We start from the raw sequence: 23,768 nt of genomic DNA, 5'->3' as shown, positions 1-23,768 counted from the left end.
TTAATATAATGTAACGTTGTTTTAGTTAATTATACCAAAAGCCGAGATAAAATAACCAAATTCCCATCACTCTACAAAACCTTTAAACGTATCCATAAGCCAATATTGATACAACCCTATCTAATATATAGATACAAGCTTAACAGGAGAAAAAAGGGTTGACCCTTCGTTTGTACTAGAAAGAGGAACCAAGAACATGCACAACATGGAATATAACACCACTTTTGGCTCCATCAAACTAAAACAAAAAAAGGCATAAAAAATAAAAAAAATAAAAAATAAAAAGTTACTAGTCTACCAAAGCTGTTCTCTTCTATCACGCCACCATCTCCACCTGAAAAGAATTGAAAGTTGTTTTGTTACCATAAAGTTTATGAAAAATAAATGAAAGGGGAAAAAGAAAAATTTAAATTATAAAAGCCAATGAAATATTAAACAAATTCTTACCTATATATGGTCAAAAGAAATCTGTAAGTGGTTAAAAAAAAAAAAAAAAAAAAAAAGAAAAGAAAAAAAACGAGGTATATATGATTCAGGGAAAGTCACCCTTTGTGTATAAGTTTATGTCTTAAGACGACATTTTGAAAGTAAGATAAATAAACAAAAAATCATTGTGAGAATAACTCACCAGTAGAAGTCCCATCTGGGTCGGACTTTGGTCATACGGTTATGGCCATACGGGTAATCAGTTTCGGCCCGACGAGTGTTTTGGAATGCACAACAACCAATGGAGTATATGCCAATGAGCAAGATAAGCATAACTACATTGAGGACAGACAATTTGTGCCAATCCCTCCTTATTGACTCGAGTACTCCAGCCTTGCAAGAATCACACTCGTAGCATAGCAAATTCGGGTCGTTGTTCCATTTGTAGCAATCCGGATCTTGTACCATCATAACCGGATCTTGCCCGTATGTACATGATGTTGGTGGCTTACAGCATCCCGACTGTATATACATTTCCTTTTATCAAATTAGTAGTCGCATAAACTATTTTAGAATATATTAAAAAGATTGTCACTTTTCTTATCGTAAAACAAATGGTTTATGATTTAATTTTTCTGTTAGAATTATTTTATACGAAGTGCTCGATTGAAGAGATGATATAATATCACTTACACAACTAACAAATTCAAATAATAGACATATGACATAACTTCAAAGATCGAAGATAGAAACAATAAAACAACTAATTATGAATTGCAAAATTATGTTTTCTATCCTAAACCTTTTATTATTTTGTATGAGGATGCAATACATACAAAATTATTATTTATTCAAGAATTAGCTTGTCATTCAAAATTAAAGTTTCGTTCTTTAATCTTTCTTTGATCAGTAACTTTTCGTACGAGTTAGTTCTCTTAAGCCATCTAATTTCCTAATTAAAGATTTATAAAGTAAAAACTTTTAAGAAAAAAAAAAGTAGGATTATGATATATCATAGATAAAATATCTTATGCAAATTGCAACAAGAGCAAGATGAATATTTATTTAAAAAGTAAAAGGATGGACCATGCAAAAGAAATTAAGAATTTTTTTTTTTTGACAAGGAAATTAAGAATTAATTCCCTCTAAACCACTATAATCTGATCTTTCCTTTTCATCAACTTACAATGACGAGCAAAAAAGAAATTCTCCCTATCTTTTTTCCTATTCGAACATTGTTTTCAAAGGGGACAACAAAGCTGCTTCGCTTATCTTACTACTAGAAAAGGAGATATTTGATGAAGATTAGTTTGGATAATTAGTAAACTTATGGAATTAATTTGTAAGAAAGATGATTCTATGAATATTACTAATTTTAATTTGTTTGGATTTTTAGTGAGCAAAAAAGTATGTATTTGCAATTTTGCATGGTATTCCACTGCTTAAATTTTTTTTTTTTTTTGGGAGGTAAACATTGCTTGGTAAATAATATTATAAAATTTAATGTAATTTTTTAATAAAGTTTTTTTTTTTTTTAAATTTCTGGCTTTCTACATATTTTTCTTCAACTTTGAATATAAGAAAATGGATTAATTGAACAAAGTATAATTAAATTTTTTGGGTGCTCCAACTTCCAATATTGTATGTCTTTTTAATCTTTAATATAATATGCAAATATGTCAAAAAGAATTATACATGTATTTCTACCATTTATACTTAGTCTACCTCATCAATACGGCCTAATTTTTAAACATGCATTTAAACAATAAGATTTTTTACTTATAACGACTTTTGGTGATATATATTTAAGATAAAATATAGTTATGTGAGATTTTGATAAACTCTTATTAGTGTATATTCTAAATTCTTTAGTTCTTACAGTAGTTATTAGTTGTGGACAATGAAGATATTAACATTTAAATCTATTTAACAAGCATATAAAAGTAAAAATGTTGCAATTAAATTAATACGACGGAGGAGACACCAAACAAAAAGTAAGGAAAAACGAAAAGGATAAGAGGGAGTACCTGGACAGGAGTCATATCATTCCTAAGATAATCAACAGGAGTCCAAGTAGCAACCTTAGCACAAGTCTTAGATCCAAAAATACAACCCCTAATATTATTCCAATACTTAGGGTCTTTAACCCTAGCCCTTAACCAAGGGGAGTAATCTTGTAGGTGATACTCTCTGTAAACCCTCCCTGGAATTTGAGTACCACCCCCTTGGCTTGTAACCACGAAACTGAACACGGTTATGACCATCAAAACAATGATGAGTAGCAACATGACCACTAGGTACACCCACAGAGCCCATGCTACGTAAAAACATGCACCAATGAACCCTGCTAGGGATATGATGAGGACAATGAAGCCGATTACAAGAAGCGGAGTTTGGAGGAAATTCTCACATGTTGTACTATCCTTTGCCATGTAAAGCCCTGCACCAATGATGGGTATTGATGCTAGGAGAGAAAATAGGTTTAGGAAACCTATTACTGTGTTACTCAACCTACGCATGATTTTTCTTAGTGCCTTATTACCACCTACTAGACATTTGTATCAGCTGGTAAGAGAGTTGTTTCGATTTATACTAGGTTTCGAGTTGGTGCTTTGAGATTGTAACAACGTTAGCAAAGGATTTTTGTTAGGTGATGATGAATTAGTATTATTGAAGAGTTATATGCTATGGGTGTCTCTTTAGAGTTGATGGGGTTGTTGTACACTTGTAGGTGCTTATTGGGATTGCTTTAATTTGTGCTTATATATTAAGCTCTAGTAGTGTGATAATGGAAGTATGGAGTATATTTTATATGGTCCAATATGCTGTAAAAAGAAAGGACGCAGGAAAAGAAAGGCAAATGAATCTCCACTTAGCTTGATTGTTATTGCTTTTTTATGAGTAGGGAATCAAGGTGACTTTTTATATGTGCAATAATGTTCTTACCCTTTGACTAAATCAACCCTCAGCTACTAAGTTACTACTTGTTATATTATAGGCATGATTTTGTTAAATTTCCTTCGTTAAGTATTCCCTTTTCTCCCTTAAATTAAGATAATGGGGAAGTTAGTGAAAAGAGGGTCATTTTATACTTTTTAAGTAGGAAAAGAGTTTATTTATGTAATTAATAGAGTAAGAATGTATAAAGAAAGTTTTCCTTGTAATAATAGACTTAAACAAGAAGTGGGAAAGGAACTAAGGAAGTACGTATCTAATAATATCATATGCATAATACGGAGTTTCAAGTATGCTATAGCTTCTTTATTATGTGTATATATTTCACTTTTATTTTTACATTGATTAGTTAAGAATAACACTTAATAATATTTAGTGAAAGTACAACTTTAGTTGTTTTGTTCCTTCTATTGTAATAATAAAAGTAAGAAAAAGATGTATGTGTTTGAATTTAGAGTATATTACAAATAATCTAAAGAAGTTCACACATTGTTATCATCATTCACACACATTGAAATAATGAAATTTGATCTTTTAAAATTATTTTCTTTGTTCTTATTTGCTTGACACACTCCTTATAAATGTATCCTTATTTAATTAATATATATAACTACAAATTATGAGGACTTAATTTATTATTATTTTTATTTCTAACACCTCACTTTGTCATTTCCATTAACTACAATAATAATATTTTATAGAACGAGGCAATACTCAAGGATTTAAAAGAGGGATCAATTAATCTAGAAATATCATGATCGAGTAGAGCTTTATTGCTTTATGAACTTTAGAATTATGAACAAAACCTTGATCCACTAGTACTCACCAACTAATAATCTCTCTTCCTAAAGAAATTAAAAGATGCCCTTTCTCATATCTTCCTTATCTTCTGCCGTATTTTTTATGCTTTGCTTGATTCTCTTTAAGGCTCCACTAACTTTAATATTTTACTATTGTATTCAATTCACGACTCATATTTCCTGTAGTTGGTGATTGGTATCGATGCTCTTCGAAAAGAATAAATGTCGAGAATTTAGAATGGCTTTCGTATGCTTTGCATTGTCTAGTCATTTTTCATGTAGACAATTATATTTGCGTGACATTATTAACATTTTAGTATAGTATGCATGGATGGTAGTGACATGCCTCTAGTGGATTATATTCCTAGCTAAGGAGATTTGTAATCCCAATATTCTAGATATTTCCGTCTTGATTAAAGAGAACAAGATAATACAAAATCAATCTTTATTTAGTTTTGACAGTGTTCCATTTGTTTCAAGTTAAATGGACACATTTGTTTCAGGTTAAATGGACTCAGGTTTATGTAAATAAGGTTATAAGTGAAAATAGGGTTATTTTTAATAAAAGAAAAAAGGAGAGTCACCATTTCAGTGTTTCAGGAATTCGGGTTACTATTAAGAATTTCTCAACTATATGTTGGTGTAAAGAAAGGAATCCAAAATAGTCAATCCCGGACGCCTGATCGGGCGAGCCCCGCCTGATCGGGCCCGAGAGCAGCATTTCAAATTGGCTGATTCATGTCCGACCGAGCGCAAGAAGAGTTGTAAAATTCTTGAGTTCCGTCGCCCAATCGGGCGCGAGAGAGCTTAGAATTTGAAGGGAACTCGCCCGACCAGGCGCGAGAGCAACCAGTCTTTTGGTTGATGCTTGCCCGACCGAGCGCGAGTTCGGACTCTTGGTTTCCTTCCTTGGATTCTCTTGTTCTTTACTCTTCCTTTGTAACCCCTCACTTAAGAGGTGGTTTTATGTTGATTAAAACCATCTCTAATTGCTTATTAAGTTTCACTTTTCCATCTTCTTGTGATCTTTTAACTTCCCTCTTGCTTCTCTATATATATTGAAGTCAGATTTTCTGAAAAAAGATATACACATATCCATACACATAAGCTAAACACAAGAGCAAAACACTTTTGTAAGCTAAACACGATCTTCCTTCTTTGGGCATAAATTTGCATAGGCTCCACCTCTCATTCTAAAGTGTCTTAGCGTGAAAGTGGTGTGTAACCTTAGGGAACGATCCGGTGGATACAATTGAGCACCCCGGTTGCACCAGAATTCGTTTTCAAAGGCAGTGACTTTTTCACGCCACTCCGAATTTCTTCCTCTATTTTATTTGTTCATCTTTGCTATTGGTAGACACCTTATTTTAACAACACTATAAAAGGTGAAAAAAATAGGGAAAAAATAAAATAAAATTGATCAAAAGTTACACATAGCCAATATTAAATTAGAGTCCCTTACATATACTCAAAAACATGGTTAAGTGTGGCAGTCTATATATGTATAGGTCCACTTGTACTTAGTTTGCATTAACTTCAATTCATTTATATGTCGATGTTGGTTTGAAGACCTAAATCTGTCATTGACCAATTTGACAGCCTCTTTGACTACTTTAGTACTTCTAGCCTTTTGGGAAAAATTACTTCATTGTCTAACCTTCTATTGCCTAAATGAAGCAGTTTGTAGTTATTCCCTCTTTGATTCTTCATGATTTCAATCATATAACTCTATAAAGTGATCCATGTGTACTTGTTCACGGTAGGATAGATCAAATGAATTGCATGCCTTTTAACTTTCTCAATTATTTAATTCTGATTCTTTGGAAAAGATTGAACTGAATTAATTTAAAAGTTCTAAATAACCCTAAATCTAAACATTAAATTAGGGGGATTGAGGGAGCTGGTATACCATATTGATGTTAAACCCATTCAGAGTTGCCACTGCAACAATTCCTCATCAGTTGGGATTGTATATGGCCTTGCATTATCCCACTGAATGATTGTATCCATGTTTGGTGGTCACTTTTCATTGATTACAGGTGTAACCTTGTTGATTAGCATGTCTCTGATGGCTTCTTAGTTATATTCTCCAGTGTTTTTGTTTCTAGAGTTTCTACTTTTCTATTCTTGCTTGTTTTCTTTGTTTTGTGAAAAACTAATGGGAAGATATCATAATTGCCATGATAAATCATAAGGCCATTACTATCATGTAATGGCATTGATATGATGTCCATAAACATAGCGGTGATCATGAATCTTTTAGGTTGTTGGCACCTATAGGGATCATCTTCTTTAGAAAGAAGGTAAAACCTTCTTGTCTCATGGTTCAAATACTACCTCTCTTTTATATTAATTGCAACAAAGGGGTAATATTTTTGAGATATAAACAATCTCTTTGTTGCAATTAATATAAAATGAGGGTAATAGAACCATTTTTCATCAATATGGATAACATTGTTCATGTGAGCAAAAGTTGGGTGTGATGTTGGTGTGGTAGGTGCAATATGGGCCAACACCCATTGCAGCCTTGCAACCTTGTAATTTTTCTTCTGTGAACACCATACTGAGTTGCTAATTGTGTTTGTGTTCTCGAGGTAAACAATCATCCCTTAGTAAATAAAGATAACATATGATCAACTATCAACCTTTTTTCTTCAAATTTTAGCTGCCTTATGTCTATTGCGTGTTGATCCTCTTCTGTAATGTAATCTGACTACAATAGCTCTTCCTCCGTTAACAATAGTTCCACACTGAAAAAATCATCAACATTTACTTCATCCATTGTTGCTTTTTTATATAAACAAATGAGTGCAGTAAAGGCAAAGCAGAGATAAAAAGAAGACGGAGATTGTTATTGGATGCAATTTGCAAACTTGGCTGTTCGTGGTGTTGTAGCTGATTAATCAAAGCTGCTAATTTTTATTTGTTTTTTCGTTAAACCGCTGAAATTAATTGTAAAAATTTGGTAGTCAGTAATAATAGTGGTTGTAATTTATGGAGAGAGAAACTCTCCTTTGAATGTTTTTTCATTAAACCTGCCCAATTTGTAATCACTGCTTTTCAATACCTACTAAGGTTTATATTAATATATGGATCACTTAATTCTCATTTAGGGGTTACATGTAATATTAGACAATTGTCATTTTATTCCAATAAAGTACTCAAAATTACATATACAACACATATATACTCCATTTCCATTTAAAACATTTCATTTGTAGAGAGAAAAACATTAACCATAATTGTTCATCAATACATTTAAGAAAAGCATACTTCTTAAATTCATTGTGGTATACAGTTACATAATTTTTAACTTATATTATTTTCAAATTAAGTATATAATTAATAGGAAAAATTGTGACAAAGGTCATTTTTAAAGTGACTCTCTTGTCACAAAGGTCCTTATAAAAAAACGATGGCGCTAAAGGTCCTTATAAGTGAGTTTGGTTGTGCAAAGGGGCCTTTGACCCAATTCCGGCCAAATTCCGGCATTGACTTTTGAATTCAGGCCAAAAAAAATCACGTGCAACTTTTTAAAAAATTTTTTTTCTTTTTTCTCCTTTTCTTCTTCTACTACGAAGCAAACCCTGTTCTTCTACTACTTCCCAAATTTTCACCTTTGTTCCATTCTTGTTAATTCACCACAGTTAATTGCTGACAGGAAGCAAGCAACCATTAATGGCGAATGGCGAAGTGCAATTGAGTTGATGCAGATGCAGTAGGCTGGGAAGGTTGAGTTGATGTCTGAGACAGAGGTGGAGCTTGTGACAGTGCCTGTGATTGTGGCTGTCATTAATGGCAGAATTGTTTAATCTCCACCTCAATTGCACTTCGCCATTAATGGTTGCTTGCTTCCTGTCAGCAATTAACTGTGGTGAATGAACAGGAATGGAACAAAGGTGAAATTTTGGGAAGTAGTAGAAGAACAGGGCTTGCTTCGTAGTAGAAGAAGGAAAGGAGAAAAAAGAAAAAGAAAAAAAAATTTAAAAAGTCACGTGCAACGCACGTGATTTTTTTTGGCCTGAACTCAAAAGTCAATCTCGGAATTTGGCCGGAATTGGTTCAAAGGCCCCTCTGCACAACCAAACTCACTTATAAGGACCTTTAGTGCCACCTTTTTTTTATAAGGACCTTTGTGACAATAGAGTCACTTTAAAAGGACCTTTGTCACAATTTTTCCTATTAATTATATACTTAATTTGAAAATAATATAAGTTAAAAAAAAAAAATTAAAAATGCACTAAAAACTAATTAATAATAGCCAAATGAGTCAAACATTAAAAAAAAAAATAAAGAAAGAAAGAAAAAAAGGGAGAATATGATACAAAACTACGATACACATTCAATATGATGTTTTTTTTCCATTCATTAAGAAGAGTAATATTAACACAAAACATCAACCCTCATCACAGTTTTATTACTTTTCCTAACCTTATTTAGCTGTTCAAATTTCCTTGGCTTTTCATCCATATAAACACCTTATAAGTCAAGGCAGTCTTCATTATCAAACTTGAAATCTCTAATCGATAACCAACACCAAGATAGAAGTTCGTCACGTACAGATTCGTATCATCTATTTTTTTTTTTTTTTTTTTTTTTTATAATGGTAAGAACCCTAACATTCCTCAATCCTTACGGTAGGTCTTAGAGAAATGCAATTATATACACGACCCACCTTTGGAGCATATATCCCAACTCCTACAATTCACAGAGAGATTTAAGGAATACCGAGAATCCAAGATCGCGCACTTTGAGCTTGCTATAAGTCCACCATAGAAGATAATGAGTTCAAGTCCAGAAGTGGCTCCACTTCATTCCAGCAATCCAAGGTAGCTTGAAAATCTGTCCTTCCACATTATACCGTAATATACCTGGTATAATTATCTTTCACTTAATCTTTGATGATGACACGTCCCATGTGTGTGTATGTATAAGCTACATGATTCGTCAATCACACTTGAAAATGTAGGTTTGATATATGTTCTTCCTCTTGAACTTATCAAGTAGGTTTACTGAAATCCAGAATGCACTGGTTCATTCCACAGTGCTTTTCTTATAATTTACCATGTATATAGCTACCAATGTTACAAAGGCCCCAACAAGTTGCACATTCGAGAAGCTCTCACCTAAATACAAAAACCTGAATAGAAAACAAGTCACAATTTACAGCACAAGACATCTCATGAAGGCAAGACAGTTGAATGGATATAAACTTACCCGAAAACAGAAGCAAACATTGGAGTCAGAAAAGTGAGAGAGCTAAGCTTTGTCAGACTACCTGCAATAAAAACTACCCAAGTTAACATGGATTGTACAGCAATCGCTTGTTTCAAAGAGGCAATAGCATCAATTAACCCCAAGACAATATGTTGCAGTAATTAGTAAAACAATACAACTGATGTTAAGATTATAGGACCTCTAGTCGCATTATAGAAAAATACACCATAGCTGACAGCGCTCCCGAAGATGGATGTATAAAACAGTGCTGAAAAGTCACTAGCAGAGAGCTCATTAAGACTCCCATTGAATGCAGGATCATTATTAAGTATCGATAAAGCTACCAGAGGAAGGCCACCAAGTAACATGTGCTGTGACAAAAATTGAATCTCAGTGTCAGATTGAAACATCAAATGACACGAACAATTGAAGCAAGTAAATACAGGGCCTTAATTAATTTCTATTTCTGTTCTCATTTTAAATAGCAGAGGCACCAAAACACAAATGAGCAGAAGTGTGACAGCATCCTGTGCAAATACAATTTGAATAATATCTTCATATGATGTGAATAATGTCTAGAATTCAAGATGATGTAGATCCAATCCCAAAATGACAAGGCCAACAATTTTTTCTAGTTGTTAAAAAAAAGGGAAATTCTCAATGGTGGTCTTAAGTTTTTTAATTCTCTTTAGTAAACAGCAAAATTTTCAATAATCTTTGGTAATCAACTATTACTATTATTAATGCAATGGTGACATTAGTTAATCAATTTAATCATTTATTAACCATGGTTAGTTTTTTTGTATTTTTTTAATAATTAAATTATTTAAAAAATAATTTTAATTGGTTTTTTTAAAATAATTTTTTAAAAAATAAATAAATAAATAAAAACCTTTCCCCTTTCCTCCCTTACCGGAGCCACCCTCCCTCTACCAGCGGCACACCGGGATCAGCCACCCTCCCCTGCCAAAACCAGCCGCTGTCCCCTCTTCCCCGATTCCCTCCCCTGCCAGACATGGCAACCGACCTCCCCCCTTCCCCGATTTTTGGTTGAAATTTATAGGGTTTTTGGGGGCGAAATTATCAGCTTTTGATTTGAAATTCCAGTCGTTATTTGCTCAATTCAGGGTATTTTAGGGGGTTTTGGGTCGATTTTTGCTCGAAAATGGGGGGTTTTGGCTCAAGGTTGCTCGAATATGGGGGGTTTTGGCTTAGATTTGCTGGAATTTCGGTTAGTGGTCAAATTTGTTGATTTTGGGGTCGAATTTGTTGGATTTGGGTCAAATTTGTCAGGGTTCTGCTGTTGAATTTGCTGGGGTTTTGCGGTTCGAATGGCAGCAAGGCAGTGCTGGAATTTCCAGCTAGTTGGTCGGAATCAGTTTTGCTGGGTGTCGCTGTCCAGAGGTGGGGAGGCTGGACGCCGACAGGGGGAGGAGGTGGCTGGATGGGTGGGGGGAGGAGGTTAGGTTTTATTTTTAAAATAATTTAATTATTAAAAAAATCTAACCCTAGTTAAATAATTTAACCTAAATAAATCATTAATGTTATAGACAATCTATACTAATATTACATGATTACCTAAGATAATTGGAATTTTTGTTGTTCACCATTGAGAAAAATAAAAAAACTAATGAGCACCAAAAAGAATTTCCTATAAAATTTTTAATAATTTAGAGCAAAGTGAATTACAGGTGAATCTATCGCCCTCAACCCAAACATAAGAAAAATTAGCCCAGAAATCATGCCCCCTTAAATTAGTCTCCAGATAATTTGTTCTCCATTAAAATCTACCCTCATGATTAACACTATATTCAGGCAAGCCAATAGAATTGAATCATGATTAGTTAGCAGTATGGTCTATGGTGTGATAAAATGATTAACTTGCAGATTGGGGTGACCATAATTGAGAATGGGATCCCATGTTGTCTCGTAACATGAGACCACCTAATAAAAAAATCTTCTTCATAGAAATAGCCCAAATAGGAAATTACCGCTATCATTTACATTCCAAATGAATATGTATAGACAGCACACTTCATAAGCTGAAATAACATGGGGAATATGAGAACTTAATTCCTAACAATAAAAAAACCATACAACTTTAATTCCTTAGGCCAAGTTTTATATAAAACTACACATGCAAAACTGTACATTCAAATAGGTTTATAAATGTTTTAGCAACAAAAGAAAATCATTCATCAGTGAAAGAATTCGAACTTAAGTTAATCAAAGCCATTGATCTTCTTGAATATTAAATTTCTAACTCAGCACACATTACCATTAAACAAGGACCAGATTACATTTTATGATGGAAAATGAAGCATGAATACAAGACATACCCATCCTGTTGCCATAATTGGGTCAGAAAACTTGGAAACCCAACGCACCATGACAGTTCCGATTGCCATGCTTTGTGCTGATAGAAGCATCCACCACTCACCACTCCCCCATAATGAAAAATCAGTCCCATCGATTGCAATTACAGGTAGCTGCAAAATAAATTGCAAACAAATCCACAATAATTAGCGAGTAGTAGATGAAATACCAAAATCATGCAAAATCTGATCTAGAGAGATTAGCAGTTTCCTACAACAGGTTGTTAAGGGATAATATGCAAATGCTAAACTTGTAGTTCCCTGTAAGCTATTAGTAGTTTCCTGAGGAAGCTGTTGATTCCAGAGACTACATGTGATTGTTTAAGGTTAATAATAATGATCTCTGTTAAAGTTTTCAAAGTCTATAAATGATTAATATTGTAGTTTCCTAAAGCAAGAGTAGTATTAGTAGTTGCTTAAGCCAGAAGACTAGTACGTAATAGTTATAACAATATTGTAGAGCAGCAGTAGCAAAGTAGCAATTACATACCAAGGCTAGCAGGTACGCCCTCCATCCCTATTTGTTTGCCCCGTATTTTATTTTCGGTCATATCAAAAAAATTTGCCCATTACCTTATATAGTAACGTGTCCCCACGATTTATCCCACTTGCATACACTCTTAAAAGTAAAATTAACAACTATAACCCATCCACTTGCAAAATGTTAGTCCAAGCCTTAAATAAAGCACACATTTGTCTATAAGCCAAACAAAAGGGGACAGTGGGAATAGTGGCAATTTCATTTATCCCAATAACGCCCTCACTCAGACAAGGCCGTCATAATCCTCTAGATTAAACCCCCTGTTCCCAACCATCCAATTTACAAAATCATTCCAGGCACACCCTAAGGAAGATCCTACATAAAGGAATGGGCAAACCAGGCCAAACCAGAATCCAAATTTAACTCCAACTTTAAAGTTAGATAAAAAAGATTATAAGAAAAAAAAAAGAAAGAAACTGAATCTGATTTAAGAGAGGTCAAAAATCAAATTAGAAGCAGGTCATATTGATACCATGCAAAATTGCAAATGCCAGTATAGGACAAATCTTTAACCCATATCATAACCCCCATGCCCCTACCCTGTCATATCACCTTATCTTTCTCCATTCACCTACCCTATCTCTGTCTACACAAAGTATATGCAACACCATCATTCTCCACCCCATCAGATTTGCTTCTGTCAATGCTACTACCATCATCCTACTTAATTTTCATTCATTGATATCCCCTCTCACTCTCTAGTTTCTCACTAACTTCCTCTAGGTTACACAACGTTGACCGACTTTTGAGAAACACCTCTATTTTCATCAACACTCATAGTAGTTATCATGTCTTATATATAAAATATGCAAATAAACAAGAGAAACTACCACTACCTCCGCCTCCGCCTCCCTACCCCACCCTCAACCACAAAAAAAAAATTAAAAAAAAAAAAAAAAAGGTTTTTTTAAAAAAAGGCAAGCAAGAAACCAGCAATCAAAATGATAGAATCAGGTCATAAGTATTCTGTACTTGCCTGCTTGGAGTTGAATGTGTCATCCACTCATCCCTTGATACTTAGAAGCTATCCAATAATTAAATATGAGAGACGGCCTTGGAAACAAAATACACCATAACCAATGTAAAGTTGTAAACCATTGGTTCTTTTTTCATTACAGAAGCTACTTCGATGCCAAAAAAATTATTCATGGCTTCAAAGTGAGATGAACTGAAATAGAAAAAGGAAAGAAACAATGGATTCATGGGAACCACCTGTTATAGACTGGCAGTTGTAATAATTAATCTAAGGAGGATTGCCAATTAATAAGAGGAATGCTTAAGTATTTCATTGATTAAGGGAAGTTGGATAGCAATGACTTGAGGCCATCAATCTCACAAGTAGCTTGAGGCTACAACTCTCAATTACAACACACTCAATTTCTGGATAATTCTATCAGCTAAGTTTACTAACATACTTATACTCAAGACATCTAAGACTAAGGATAGATTCATGTGATCAATTAGCTAAAATGGCAAAACCATAATAAAACATTGTAGAAGCTTGTTGCTTGCTTTCCTCAAGTTCTCTTAATGAGTTTTGTCATCTTGCCCTTTGTTGTTTGTTGACTCAAGTTGCCTCCTTACTTGCTACTGCTGCTCCTTGTGCTTCGATTGCCGCAACTTGACCATAGAACAACCCATTGACTTGCGGTTTGTCAACCTTGGGTCTACGGGTATAAACTTGTATGGGCTGACCCATATGATTCACCACATTACCCGCCAGCTGAAGATTCACCTTGTTCTCAAGATGGAAGGACGGAAACCGATCAGCTATGGCCTGCCCTTCTTCCCATGTTGCTTCAAACCGTGGCAGTGCCTTCCACTTAATTAGAACCTCTGCTGTTTCGTGCCCCTTTGTGTTTCGGTTTCTGACTTCGAGGACTTCCTCCGGCTCGACCAGCAGCTCCAAATCTGCGGACAGTTGTTCAGGAATGGTAGGGTGTACTTGAGTGTCCCCCACTGCCAATTTCGATTGCGAGATGAGAAATACAGGATGGAGTTTGCACTCTGATGGCAATTTCGCGGTTGGAGCTTGAAGTACACCTCCTGTCTCACCTCGAAACTCTCGTCTCGCCACTTTTGATTGGCATGCATTTTCATAGTCTGTTGTGCCTTCAACAAATTCACTCTAATTTCATCCAACACCAAATCCCTTTCCTTCAACTTCTCTTCGAGGTTGTCCACCGGGGTTCGGTTGTTTCAATTTTGGTGTTTCGCGACCATAAACCAACTTGAACGGCGACACTTTAGTGGCGGAGTGAGGTGTCGTATTGTACGAATATTCGGCCCATGGCAGCCACTAAGCCCACTTCTTCGGGTGGTCAGCCGCAAAGCGGCGCAAGAAAGTCTCGACCACCTTGTTAACGATCTCTGTATGGCCGTCCGAGAATGGTACGCCGTACTTCCTTGCAACCGAAAAAGCTCCTTCCAGAATATACTCATGAAGACCCGATCTCGGTCAGAAACTATGGTAGCCGGAAAACCATGTAGCCTACCATTTCGCAAACAAAATACTTTCAAGGCATTGAATGGATGTTTGAGGCCGATGAAATGGTCGTATATGGAGAATCGATCCACCACTACCAAAATTGCATCCACCCCATTCGATTTCGGAAGTCCTATAAAATCCATGGACACATGTTCCCAAATTGCCGATGGAATGGGAAGCGGTTGTAGCAGGCCCAACGGTTGTTGTTGGACCACCTTGCTCCATTGACAAATCGCGCACCCCCTCACAAATTCTCCGATCTGCTTTCTCATCTCGGGCAAAACCAGGCCATGGCGATGCGTCAGTATGTTTTAACTTCCCCTCCATAGCCAGCGGTGGAAGTTCTATGATATTTATGGAGTAGCAGTGGTATGAATTGAGAAGATTGTGGAACAACAATTCTTCCCTTGTACACGAGTCTTTTTCCATCCAGACTAAATCCCCGTGGCCCTTCATTCTTGGACTCAAGGCCGAATATGATTTCCTTCTACCATGAATCAGTGTCTAACTCTTCTTCTAACTTGGCCCAATTGACCACATGTGTGTGGATTAAGGCAGTGAGTTGGGTTTCAACCCGATTCATCCTCGAAAGTGCATCGACGACCCAATTCGAAGCTCCGAGTTTGTATTGCACCTCAAAATCGAACCTGATTATTTTTCTCATCCATCATTGGTACTCTCCCCCTACTTCTCGTTGTTGTGTAATATACCGAAGGCTTTGTTCATCAGACCTCACCACAAAATGTCGCCCCATCAAGTAATGTTTCCATTTCTCGAATGCCATACATACCGCCACCAACTGCTTCTCATAAATCGACTTGCCTTGCCCCCTTACTCCGAGAAGTTTGCTAAAGCAAGCAATTGGGCAACCTCCTTGCATAAGTATGGCCCCTAAACCGTACCCGGAAGCATTGATTTCAAGTACGAATTGCTTTCCAAAATCCAGCATGGCCAACACGGGAGCCGTGGTCATGACGGTCTCAGAGGTGCTCAAATGCTTTGTTTGTTTCATCATTCCAACCGAAAGCATCCTTCTTTAATTGAGATGTTAGTGGACTTGCAATTTAAGCATAGTTGGATATAAATTTTCTATAATATCCAGTTAGCCCCAGAAAGCCACTTAACTCCTTAAGGTTCTTTGGGTTGGCCCATTCAAGGATAGCCTTCACCTTATCATCATCCATGGCTACTCCTTGTTTGGAAATTGTATGGCCCAAATAAGCCACCTTTCCTTGAAATTGGCATACAGTGAGTGCTTTGCTAGCACTTCTAACACCAAACGCAAGTGGTGCTTGAGCTTTTCCTCATTGGTGTTATAAACAAGGATATCATTGAAGAACACCAAAACGAATTTTCGTAGGAAAGGTCGAAAAATGCCATTCATTAGAGATTGAAACGTGGCCGGAGCGATGGTCAATCCAAAGGGCATTACAAGAAACTCGTAGTGACCCTCATGAGTTTGGAAAGCCGTTTTATGAGTGTCTTCGGCCTTTACCCGGATTTGATGATAACCTGACTTTAAGTCCAATTTTGTGAAGATTGTTGCTCCATGTAACTCATCAAGTAACTCGTCGATCACCGGGATTGGGTACTTGTCAGTACAATCAGTTTCCTTATTGAGAGCCCGGTAATCCACACAAAAACACCAACACCCATCTTTTTTCTTCACTAGTAACACCAGACTTGAAAATGGGCTAGTTGAAGGTTTAATGATACCGGCGTCAGATCAACTTCTCGATCTCATCCTTTTGAGCATGAGCATATTGGTATGGACGAACGCTAACGGGATCACTCCCATCCTTCAACACAATAGAGTGTTCGAGCCCCCTTGGTGGTGGAAGTACTTGGGGCATATTGAATACTCTTTGGTATTCTGCTAGCAGCTCATTGAGAAAAGTAGGCACTAGCCCCACTTCTTTAGGCACACTTTCAAATTCTTCAAGTTCCACTTGGTTAATTTCAACCAAAAGCCCACCCTTGTGCTTACTAATGGTACGGACCATTGCCTCGAGGGAAATATGAGTTTTCTCAAGGGTCGGATCCCCGTGAGGACCACGGTTACGCCGGCTACCGTGAATCGCATTTCATGGGTTTTCCAATTGGTGGAAACTATCCCCAATTTTTCTAACCACTGCAATCCGAGAATAAAATTGGCATTTCCCAAACCGAGGGGCAAAAAATCCTCGACCCTCGTGATGCCACCGGACAAATTAAGACAAGCCCCTTGACATACTCCTTTACTTCTTACGGTATCAACATTTCCCAGCGATACCCCAAATTCACCCCCTTTCGTCTACGGTAGCTTTGCCTCCTTTATTACCTTGGTAGAAATGAAATTGTGAGTTGCCCCAAGATCCACTATTACTATCACCTCACGCCCTTTCACTTTCCCCTTTAGTTTCATTGTTCTCGGGTTACATATGCCAACTACGGAACACAACAACACCTCCATCGGCGGTCCTTCATCTGCCCCGTCTTCCCACTCCTCCTCGGCTCCGTTGCCACCTTCGCCTTCTTCACATCCCACCGCTAATAATACACTCAACTCCTTCCTCTTACAACGATGCCCCACCCTTCACCTTTCATCACATCGGAAGCACAACCCTTTTGCTCGCCTTTCTTAGAGCTCCGCTTCGATGAGCAGTCGAGTCAAGGCCGACGACTTTGGGCAGCTCGATGAGCTGGCCGTGGTGTGTGGTATTGTTCAGGCCATGTTGATGGATCCTTGGGACTCAGTCCCTTGGTCCATGACCTTGCTGGGGCGTTTTGGTTGGCAGCCCGTAAGTTTGGACTAAGACCAGCCCACTGCCTCTGAAGTCGTTGTTACAAGTGTGGGTGGTTTGGGCCGCCCAACTCGATTCAGCCCCAAACCTCCTTTACGCCCAAAGCACACTCTATTCTTCTCAATCTTGCTGCCAACTCCATAGCTTTCTCCAAGGTTGTTGGATTCAACATCCTCAACTCCGACTTAAGGTCCTCTCTAGGCCATTAATGAACTAGCCTAGCATCAGATCTTCGAAGAGGCCCGTTAGCGGCGCGGCTAGTTCAATGTAGCGCCGCCAATACTCCTTCACCGTCCCTTCTTGCCCCAAAGCCAACCACTGCTCATACAATGATCCGGAGTGTGATGGTCGGAATTCATAGAGAAGCCGTCTTTTGAGATCCGGCCACCCCACTAAAGGGCGGCACTTTTGTTCCCACTAGTACCACTTAAGCGCCAGTCCATCCAGCGCTATCATCGCTACTTCCAGCTTCTCCCTTTCCACCAAGCAGTAAAATTTGGAGAACATCTCCGCCCTCAAGATCACTTGTCAGGATCCGTTCCTTTAAACACCGGAATATCCAACTTCCGGTGCTTCCATTAGCTTCCTCCGTCGTTGTCTCCGTCGCGCCATTCACCGCGCCTCCCCCCTCTGCCTTCACCTTCACCTTCACCTTCACACCAGCCACCACGTGGTCGCCACCCTGGCATGCCGAAGTTTACTTCTCTTTCCGGAATGGGTACTCTGTTTTTCCTCTGGACTTAGCTTCCATCCCCCTCCAGGTTAACCACCGGAGGCGATAAATGAGGTTGTTGAGGAGGTTGCTTGCCCGCCATCGTTTTTAACTCGTTGTTTAGTTTCTACACCTTTCCTTTGTCAATTGTCAATTGCGGCTTGAGTGTCCATGTCTACCTGGAAACAACCGCGCTGGTGGTGGCTGTGAGCGTCTCGTCGATCTTCCTCCGTTCCTCCTCCATGGCGGCCTTCACGGCCGATGCCACCACTCGACCCTTGAGAATTCAACTTTCGGCGGACATCTGGGTTGCCATCCCCACTATTTTTTCTTCTACCTCATCCACTCTATGAGTCAGAGTCATTTTTCTTTTTTGCTCGGAGTTTCGGAGCGGTGGTTTCCGGCACCAGGAACACTGCTCTGATACCAATTTGTTATAGACTGGCTATTGTAATAATTAATTTAAATGACTAGAGGCCATCAATCTCACAAGTAGCTTGAGGCTACAACACTCAATTTTTGGATAATTCTAATAGCTAAGTTTACTAACATACTTATACTCAAGACATCTAAGACTAAGGATAGGTTCATGTGATCAATTAGCTAAAATGGCAAAACCATAATAAAACATTGTAGAAGCTTGTTGCTTGCTTTCCTCAAGTTCTCTTAATGAGTTTTGTCATCTTGCCCTTTGTTGTTTGTTGACTCAAGTTGCCTCCTTATTAGCTACTGCTGCTCCTTGTGCTTCGATTGCCGCAACTTGACCATAGAACAACCCATTGACTTGTGGTTTGTCAACCTTGTGTCTACGGGTATAAACTTGTATGGGCTGACCCGTTTGATTCATCACACCACCGAACAAGACACTCTTCAGAAGTAGTTAGACACAAAAACAAGCTATATTAACATCTCATACAATAGTCAGAGATGTCAGACCATCAGAGTATGTATTGTTTATATATTATATACAAGCATACGGAGTACATCACAAGGAGATAGTATAGCAAGCAAGGGAAATAGAAGCCTATATTTGTTCAAAGATTACCTCAAGTAGTAAAAGCCCTACAACTCCAAGCACCAGCCCTGCAGCACCAACATACCCAATCGACTCACCAAAGAGAAAAGCTGCAAGTACAGCCACTGTAAGAGGCTGTGAGTCAATTATAACCTGCAGTCATGGATTTCAGTCATAAGCTCCAGCGTCCAGACTACTCAAATTATAGGAGACAAGAAGATTGACATTCCACAAAGTAACAAGTCTATGAATTTGCATGTAACATATCATAATTCTCTTCTATGTTGCAAAACTATGATTTTAATCACAGTGAATATAAATGTTGAGCTATGTGACCTGTTAAGTGCCAAGCTGGAATTTCTGGCATCACAGTTGCATTATCATGAAGTGGCATTAATTTGTAAGATAATGGCAGAAACATCACACTGAGTTTACACCTAGCCATATGCTTTTGCTGTGGAATTTCATAGCTGATTTATTAGCTAGTTTCCTAAACATACTAGGCCGTATGCCATAATTTTTAGTAAATTTACAATGTTGATTTTTATGAGACATCTTCAAAGTGTTGTTTTAAGATACTAATACATTATCTGTAGTGAAGGTTAACTAATATTCGGAGACTCGGAGATATTGTAGAAAGATTATACATAGATCTAAAGGTATCACTTATAGGCATTAGTAACACTAAAGAAGAAATTAGTGTGTGGCTTATATAAATAATTTATAAAATATTGAGCAGATTATTAAGGGAATTACTTAGTACAGCTTTTGCAATAGCAGTAGATAATTCAAATTGCCATTTTTTTTAATTAAAAAATTGTCATCATTTTTCACCTTACCTCCTACTTCATATCACGTCTTCAATGTTATTAACCAATGCCATAAAAGAAACACAAGACCAAGAAAAAAAGAATGCAAAGTTTACGTTTTGATACAGAGAAAGCAATAACTAACTAGAAAAGGTTTTTACTTATTTCTAATACTTTAAACACTTAGGACTCATAAGAGACAAGCCTCTCCAATGGAAATATTCAAATGATTTAAAAGGAAGCATAACGGATTTGTGAGCAGCAACTGAACAAAACATCTACAACTTTCCAATTCCCACATAAAATAATAATAAATAAATAAATAAATAAACCCCCAATTCCATAAAATAATAATAAATAAATAAATAAATAAAAACAAAAAATAAAAAAAAGCTAATACAACTTTCCAAGTGAAATTTAGGACTCCTCAGGCTGGAGCTAGCAAGTAAGATGACTGTACCTAATAGGATTAAAATAATATAAACATAATCACTGTAAAAAGTAGAAACCCTAGAGCAAGACATCAATTCAGCTTTAATATTAAATCATGGTGATCTGTGTGGTCTCCAAGAAAAAGAATGATGGATGGTTTCCAAAAAAAAAAGGAAGAGTTCTTAATATTCCAAATAGTCTCACGGTACTCAAAAAAAGGAGAACTGGCCATGGGTCATATGCAGTCTTTTGCTCTTATTCTACTTCCTCCGTTTCTTTTTAGTTGACACATTTCTTTAGTCATGTTTGCCAATGCACAAATTCAACCATTAATATCTTTAATTGCCGATAAGATAAAATTATGAAAAGTTGATAATTTGAAAATATATATCGTGACGAATCTAACAAAATCCCACATGACTATATTTTTCATTATGTATAAAGAGCAAAACACGGTCAAAGAGGAGTGTATGAATAATGCAAAAGTTAAAACGTGTCAACTAAAAAAAAAACGGAGGTAGTATTAAACAACCAGCCAAATAGAATTAAAATGGCCCATATAAGATACATTGCCTAGCAAAGCAATTACTACCCCCGTTAATTTTTAGTTGCAATAAAGGGGTATTATTTGTGAGATACTTCGAATAAAAATTTCTTTGTTGCAACTTAAAATTAACGAAGGTAGTATAAAGAATTAAAGCAAAGGATTTGTTGTACAGATAAAGAAGTCAGTCAAGCAGCTAAATATGAAGCATTAAAAAGTAAACATACACTGCCCAGACCTGCAGTTGTTCGCAACAAACCCTCTGCAAGGAATCCCTGTAACATGCCAGCAACAGATAATCATTATGCAAAGCCATTTACGTCAGTGTGTAAAATTTGATGCGGTTTGCATAAAATATACATTGAAATAAAGATATCTTAGTCTTTCCTTAGAAAATTATCCATAGACAAAGATTTTACATGGTGTAGATTGCGGATGGCAATCATCGAATCGATGACAGTAATTCACTTTTTTCCCTCACCCTGTTTGGTCAGCATGGGTAATATTGTAGTACTGTAGTAAGTTCATCCACAAACTGGCATTTCTACTGAAATGACTTCCAATTCTCATGTGTTTACCAGATAATCTACCTAGGATACTTCTATTTCAAACATGCCTGATTTACAGGGAAAAAGTTCAACTTCCCGTAAAATGAAACTACGCTCTTTTTTTTTTTTACAAAAAAAAAAAAAAAATTTACAGAACCATAAATTAAACAAATCCTGCTAGTTAAATTAATGCCTCTATTACCTAAGAGAAGTTTGATTGCCACTGACTTCCTACTGACCAAACAAACACTAAAACAAAAGCCTCTCCGGAAAAGTAGCACCCTCTAACAGGCATAGTAATTAGTGGTTTATTAAAGCCTACTAGTTATCCTTATTCATTTCTATAATCTAATTCTCAGTTTCTATTTAAAACTATAAACAAAATTATGGAAAACACATAAACTAGCTTCCAATTTATTGTTGTCCATCATCATAATCAACATGATTATTAAAGATAAGCACATTTTAAGTTACTTATAAAGGCAATACAGCTTTATCACAAGAGTTCTAAATCATAAACCAAAAAACTGAAAACTAGTAGTGAATGGAAACGGGGTAAATTCCAACCAACATGAAAACTTCATCACTAAACCAACTCAAATTTTCAAATTTCAACAATCACAAATTAGAGATACATGAAAAAACAATGAATGTACTTACTACTCAGTTACTACATACAAGTATAAGTGTATAACATTCTGTCCAAAAAAAAAAAACAAGTATAAGTGTATAACATAAGGGAAAACAATATTTCATAAGGGTAAACAATAACAAAAGCTGTTATTTACAACAAAATGAACTCCAAAATTAGAGAAAAAAAGGCAAGAAATCAAAAACCTGAAAACAAGTGGCATCAACGATAGCAAAGAGAGAGATTGATGCCCAAGCATTGAACCCAGAAGGCAAAGACCTACCCTTAGCCGCGGCAAACCCAACCAACAACAACCCCGCCGGAATAAGCCGAAACGAGGCAACAAAAAACGGACCCACTTTCGGCAAAACCTCTTTCATTGCCACCATTGCAGTACCCCAAAAGAAGAAGGGTGAAATCAACACTGCCCATTCCCACAAATTCCCAATTAACCCTAACCCTAACCCTAATTCTTCATCATTTCTCTCTGAATTCTCATTAACAACACATTCTACTTCAGTCCCTGTTCCTATACATTCAATTTCGGATTGCTGCGACTCTGATTGCTCTGAAACATCACCAGTTTTCGTCGATTTTGTTTGTCGGACAAATACCCGAAATCTAGAACGTTTTTTATCGGAATTTGTGAGATTTGGTGGGTTTTTGTTGGATGAAATTGGTCGAAGTTGAATTGGGTTGTGAGAATTTGGTCGAAAGTTGGGAAATTTTGATGGGTTAGAGAAGATGGCGTGGTAGTGGGTGGAGGAGAGTGGTGTTGTACACGCCATGATTCTCTCTCCTCCAGTAGCTGAACTTGAGTGGAAGAATCTGAGTTTAGTAAACTTTGAGAAGTTGTACTGTAATTTGCCATTGTACAAGAGATGAAGACAACAGAGATAATGTGTGATCAGCAAATGACCACGAAAGCAAATCGCACTCGAATATCTAACTAACATCCATAAATTAACATAGAATTACATACTTATCCTTTATAATAATGATTATTAAAATAATTAATTTTATCTCAATTTCACACTTTTACCGTACAAAAAAAATTTAACCTTTCTCTATAGTGGTCAACGGCCACCAACGATCATCGGACCAACCACCGTGATTTTCAAAATCAAACAAAATTTTTAAATTTTGTAAAACCAAATTTATTGGATCTTATGGACGACAACGAAATACCGGAAACACAACCTATGCTGCTCGCCGAAGGCTCGTCGGACCGTATGAACTCGGTGTGTCCTGATAAAATATTTTTAAAATTCGAAACCAAGACAAACGCCTAGGATTTTCGAAAACCCTAGGCTGAAACATCTAGATTTTTGGAACATCCTAGGAAGTTTCGAAAAAACTAGGCATTTCACCCTAGGATTTTCTAAAATCCTAGGCGTTTTCTTGGGTTTCGATTTTTTTTTTTATTGTTGTGGTTGTTCGTATTTTGTAAGCGTTTCATCTCAACCGCCTAGATCTTTCGTACAACCATATG

At 36.7% G+C, this 23,768-nt stretch overlaps 2 protein-coding genes across 3 annotated transcripts; both read right to left on the bottom strand.

Moving 5' to 3' along the window:
- Positions 1–47: 47 nt before the first annotated feature.
- LOC110711137 (tetraspanin-6-like) lies at positions 48–3,319 on the bottom strand. 2 transcript variants are annotated; one of them, XM_021889518.1, is made up of 4 exons: positions 2,454–3,319; positions 629–948; positions 448–468; positions 48–334 (listed from the first exon to the last, which is right to left on the bottom strand). In XM_021889518.1, coding segments are annotated over exons 1-3 (813 nt in total). In that variant the 5' UTR covers positions 2,946–3,319; the 3' UTR covers positions 48–334; positions 448–467. The 2 variants fall into 2 exon arrangements, with proteins under 2 accessions (XP_021745210.1, XP_021745209.1); XM_021889517.1 differs by lacking the exon at positions 448–468 and having other exon boundaries at positions 2,454–3,315.
- Positions 3,320–8,518: 5,199 nt separating this feature from the next.
- On the bottom strand, positions 8,519–23,160 carry LOC110711176 (WAT1-related protein At3g02690, chloroplastic-like). Its single transcript, XM_021889557.1, has 7 exons — positions 22,483–23,160; positions 21,325–21,372; positions 19,343–19,465; positions 11,738–11,887; positions 9,598–9,769; positions 9,399–9,459; positions 8,519–9,321 (listed from the first exon to the last, which is right to left on the bottom strand). The coding sequence occupies exons 1-7, from the start codon at positions 23,062–23,064 to the stop codon at positions 9,216–9,218; spliced, it is 1,242 nt and encodes a 413-aa protein (XP_021745249.1). The 5' UTR covers positions 23,065–23,160; the 3' UTR covers positions 8,519–9,215.
- Between the last annotated feature and the right edge of the window lie 608 nt (positions 23,161–23,768).

This window comes from Chenopodium quinoa, unplaced genomic scaffold (assembly GCF_001683475.1).
Source record: "Chenopodium quinoa cultivar QQ74 unplaced genomic scaffold, ASM168347v1, whole genome shotgun sequence".
NCBI classification, from domain to species: domain Eukaryota; kingdom Viridiplantae; phylum Streptophyta; class Magnoliopsida; order Caryophyllales; family Amaranthaceae; genus Chenopodium; species Chenopodium quinoa.
Note: the sequence above shows the minus strand (reverse complement) of the source record. Positions and strands in the feature narration are given on the sequence as shown.

What these genes read in the sequence shown, in the direction of transcription:
- LOC110711137 (XM_021889517.1), bottom strand. Translation starts at nt 2,945, where the DNA reads ATGCGTAGGTTGAGTAACACAGTAATAGGTTTCCTAAACCTATTTTCT. An exon ending in ATGATATGACTCCTGTCCAG is followed by an intron (nt 949 to 2,453) that starts GTACTCCCTCTT and finishes ATGTATATACAG; the next exon opens with TCGGGATGCTGTAAGCCACC. An exon ending in CCCAGATGGGACTTCTACTG is followed by an intron (nt 335 to 628) that starts GTGAGTTATTCT and finishes AATTCTTTTCAG; the next exon opens with GTGGAGATGGTGGCGTGATA.
- LOC110711176 (XM_021889557.1), bottom strand. Translation starts at nt 23,064, where the DNA reads ATGGCGTGTACAACACCACTCTCCTCCACCCACTACCACGCCATCTTC. An exon ending in CAATTATGGCAACAGGATGG is followed by an intron (nt 9,770 to 11,737) that starts GTATGTCTTGTA and finishes TTTTTGTCACAG; the next exon opens with CACATGTTACTTGGTGGCCT. An exon ending in ATGTTTGCTTCTGTTTTCGG is followed by an intron (nt 9,322 to 9,398) that starts GTAAGTTTATAT and finishes TTTTCTATTCAG; the next exon opens with GTTTTTGTATTTAGGTGAGA.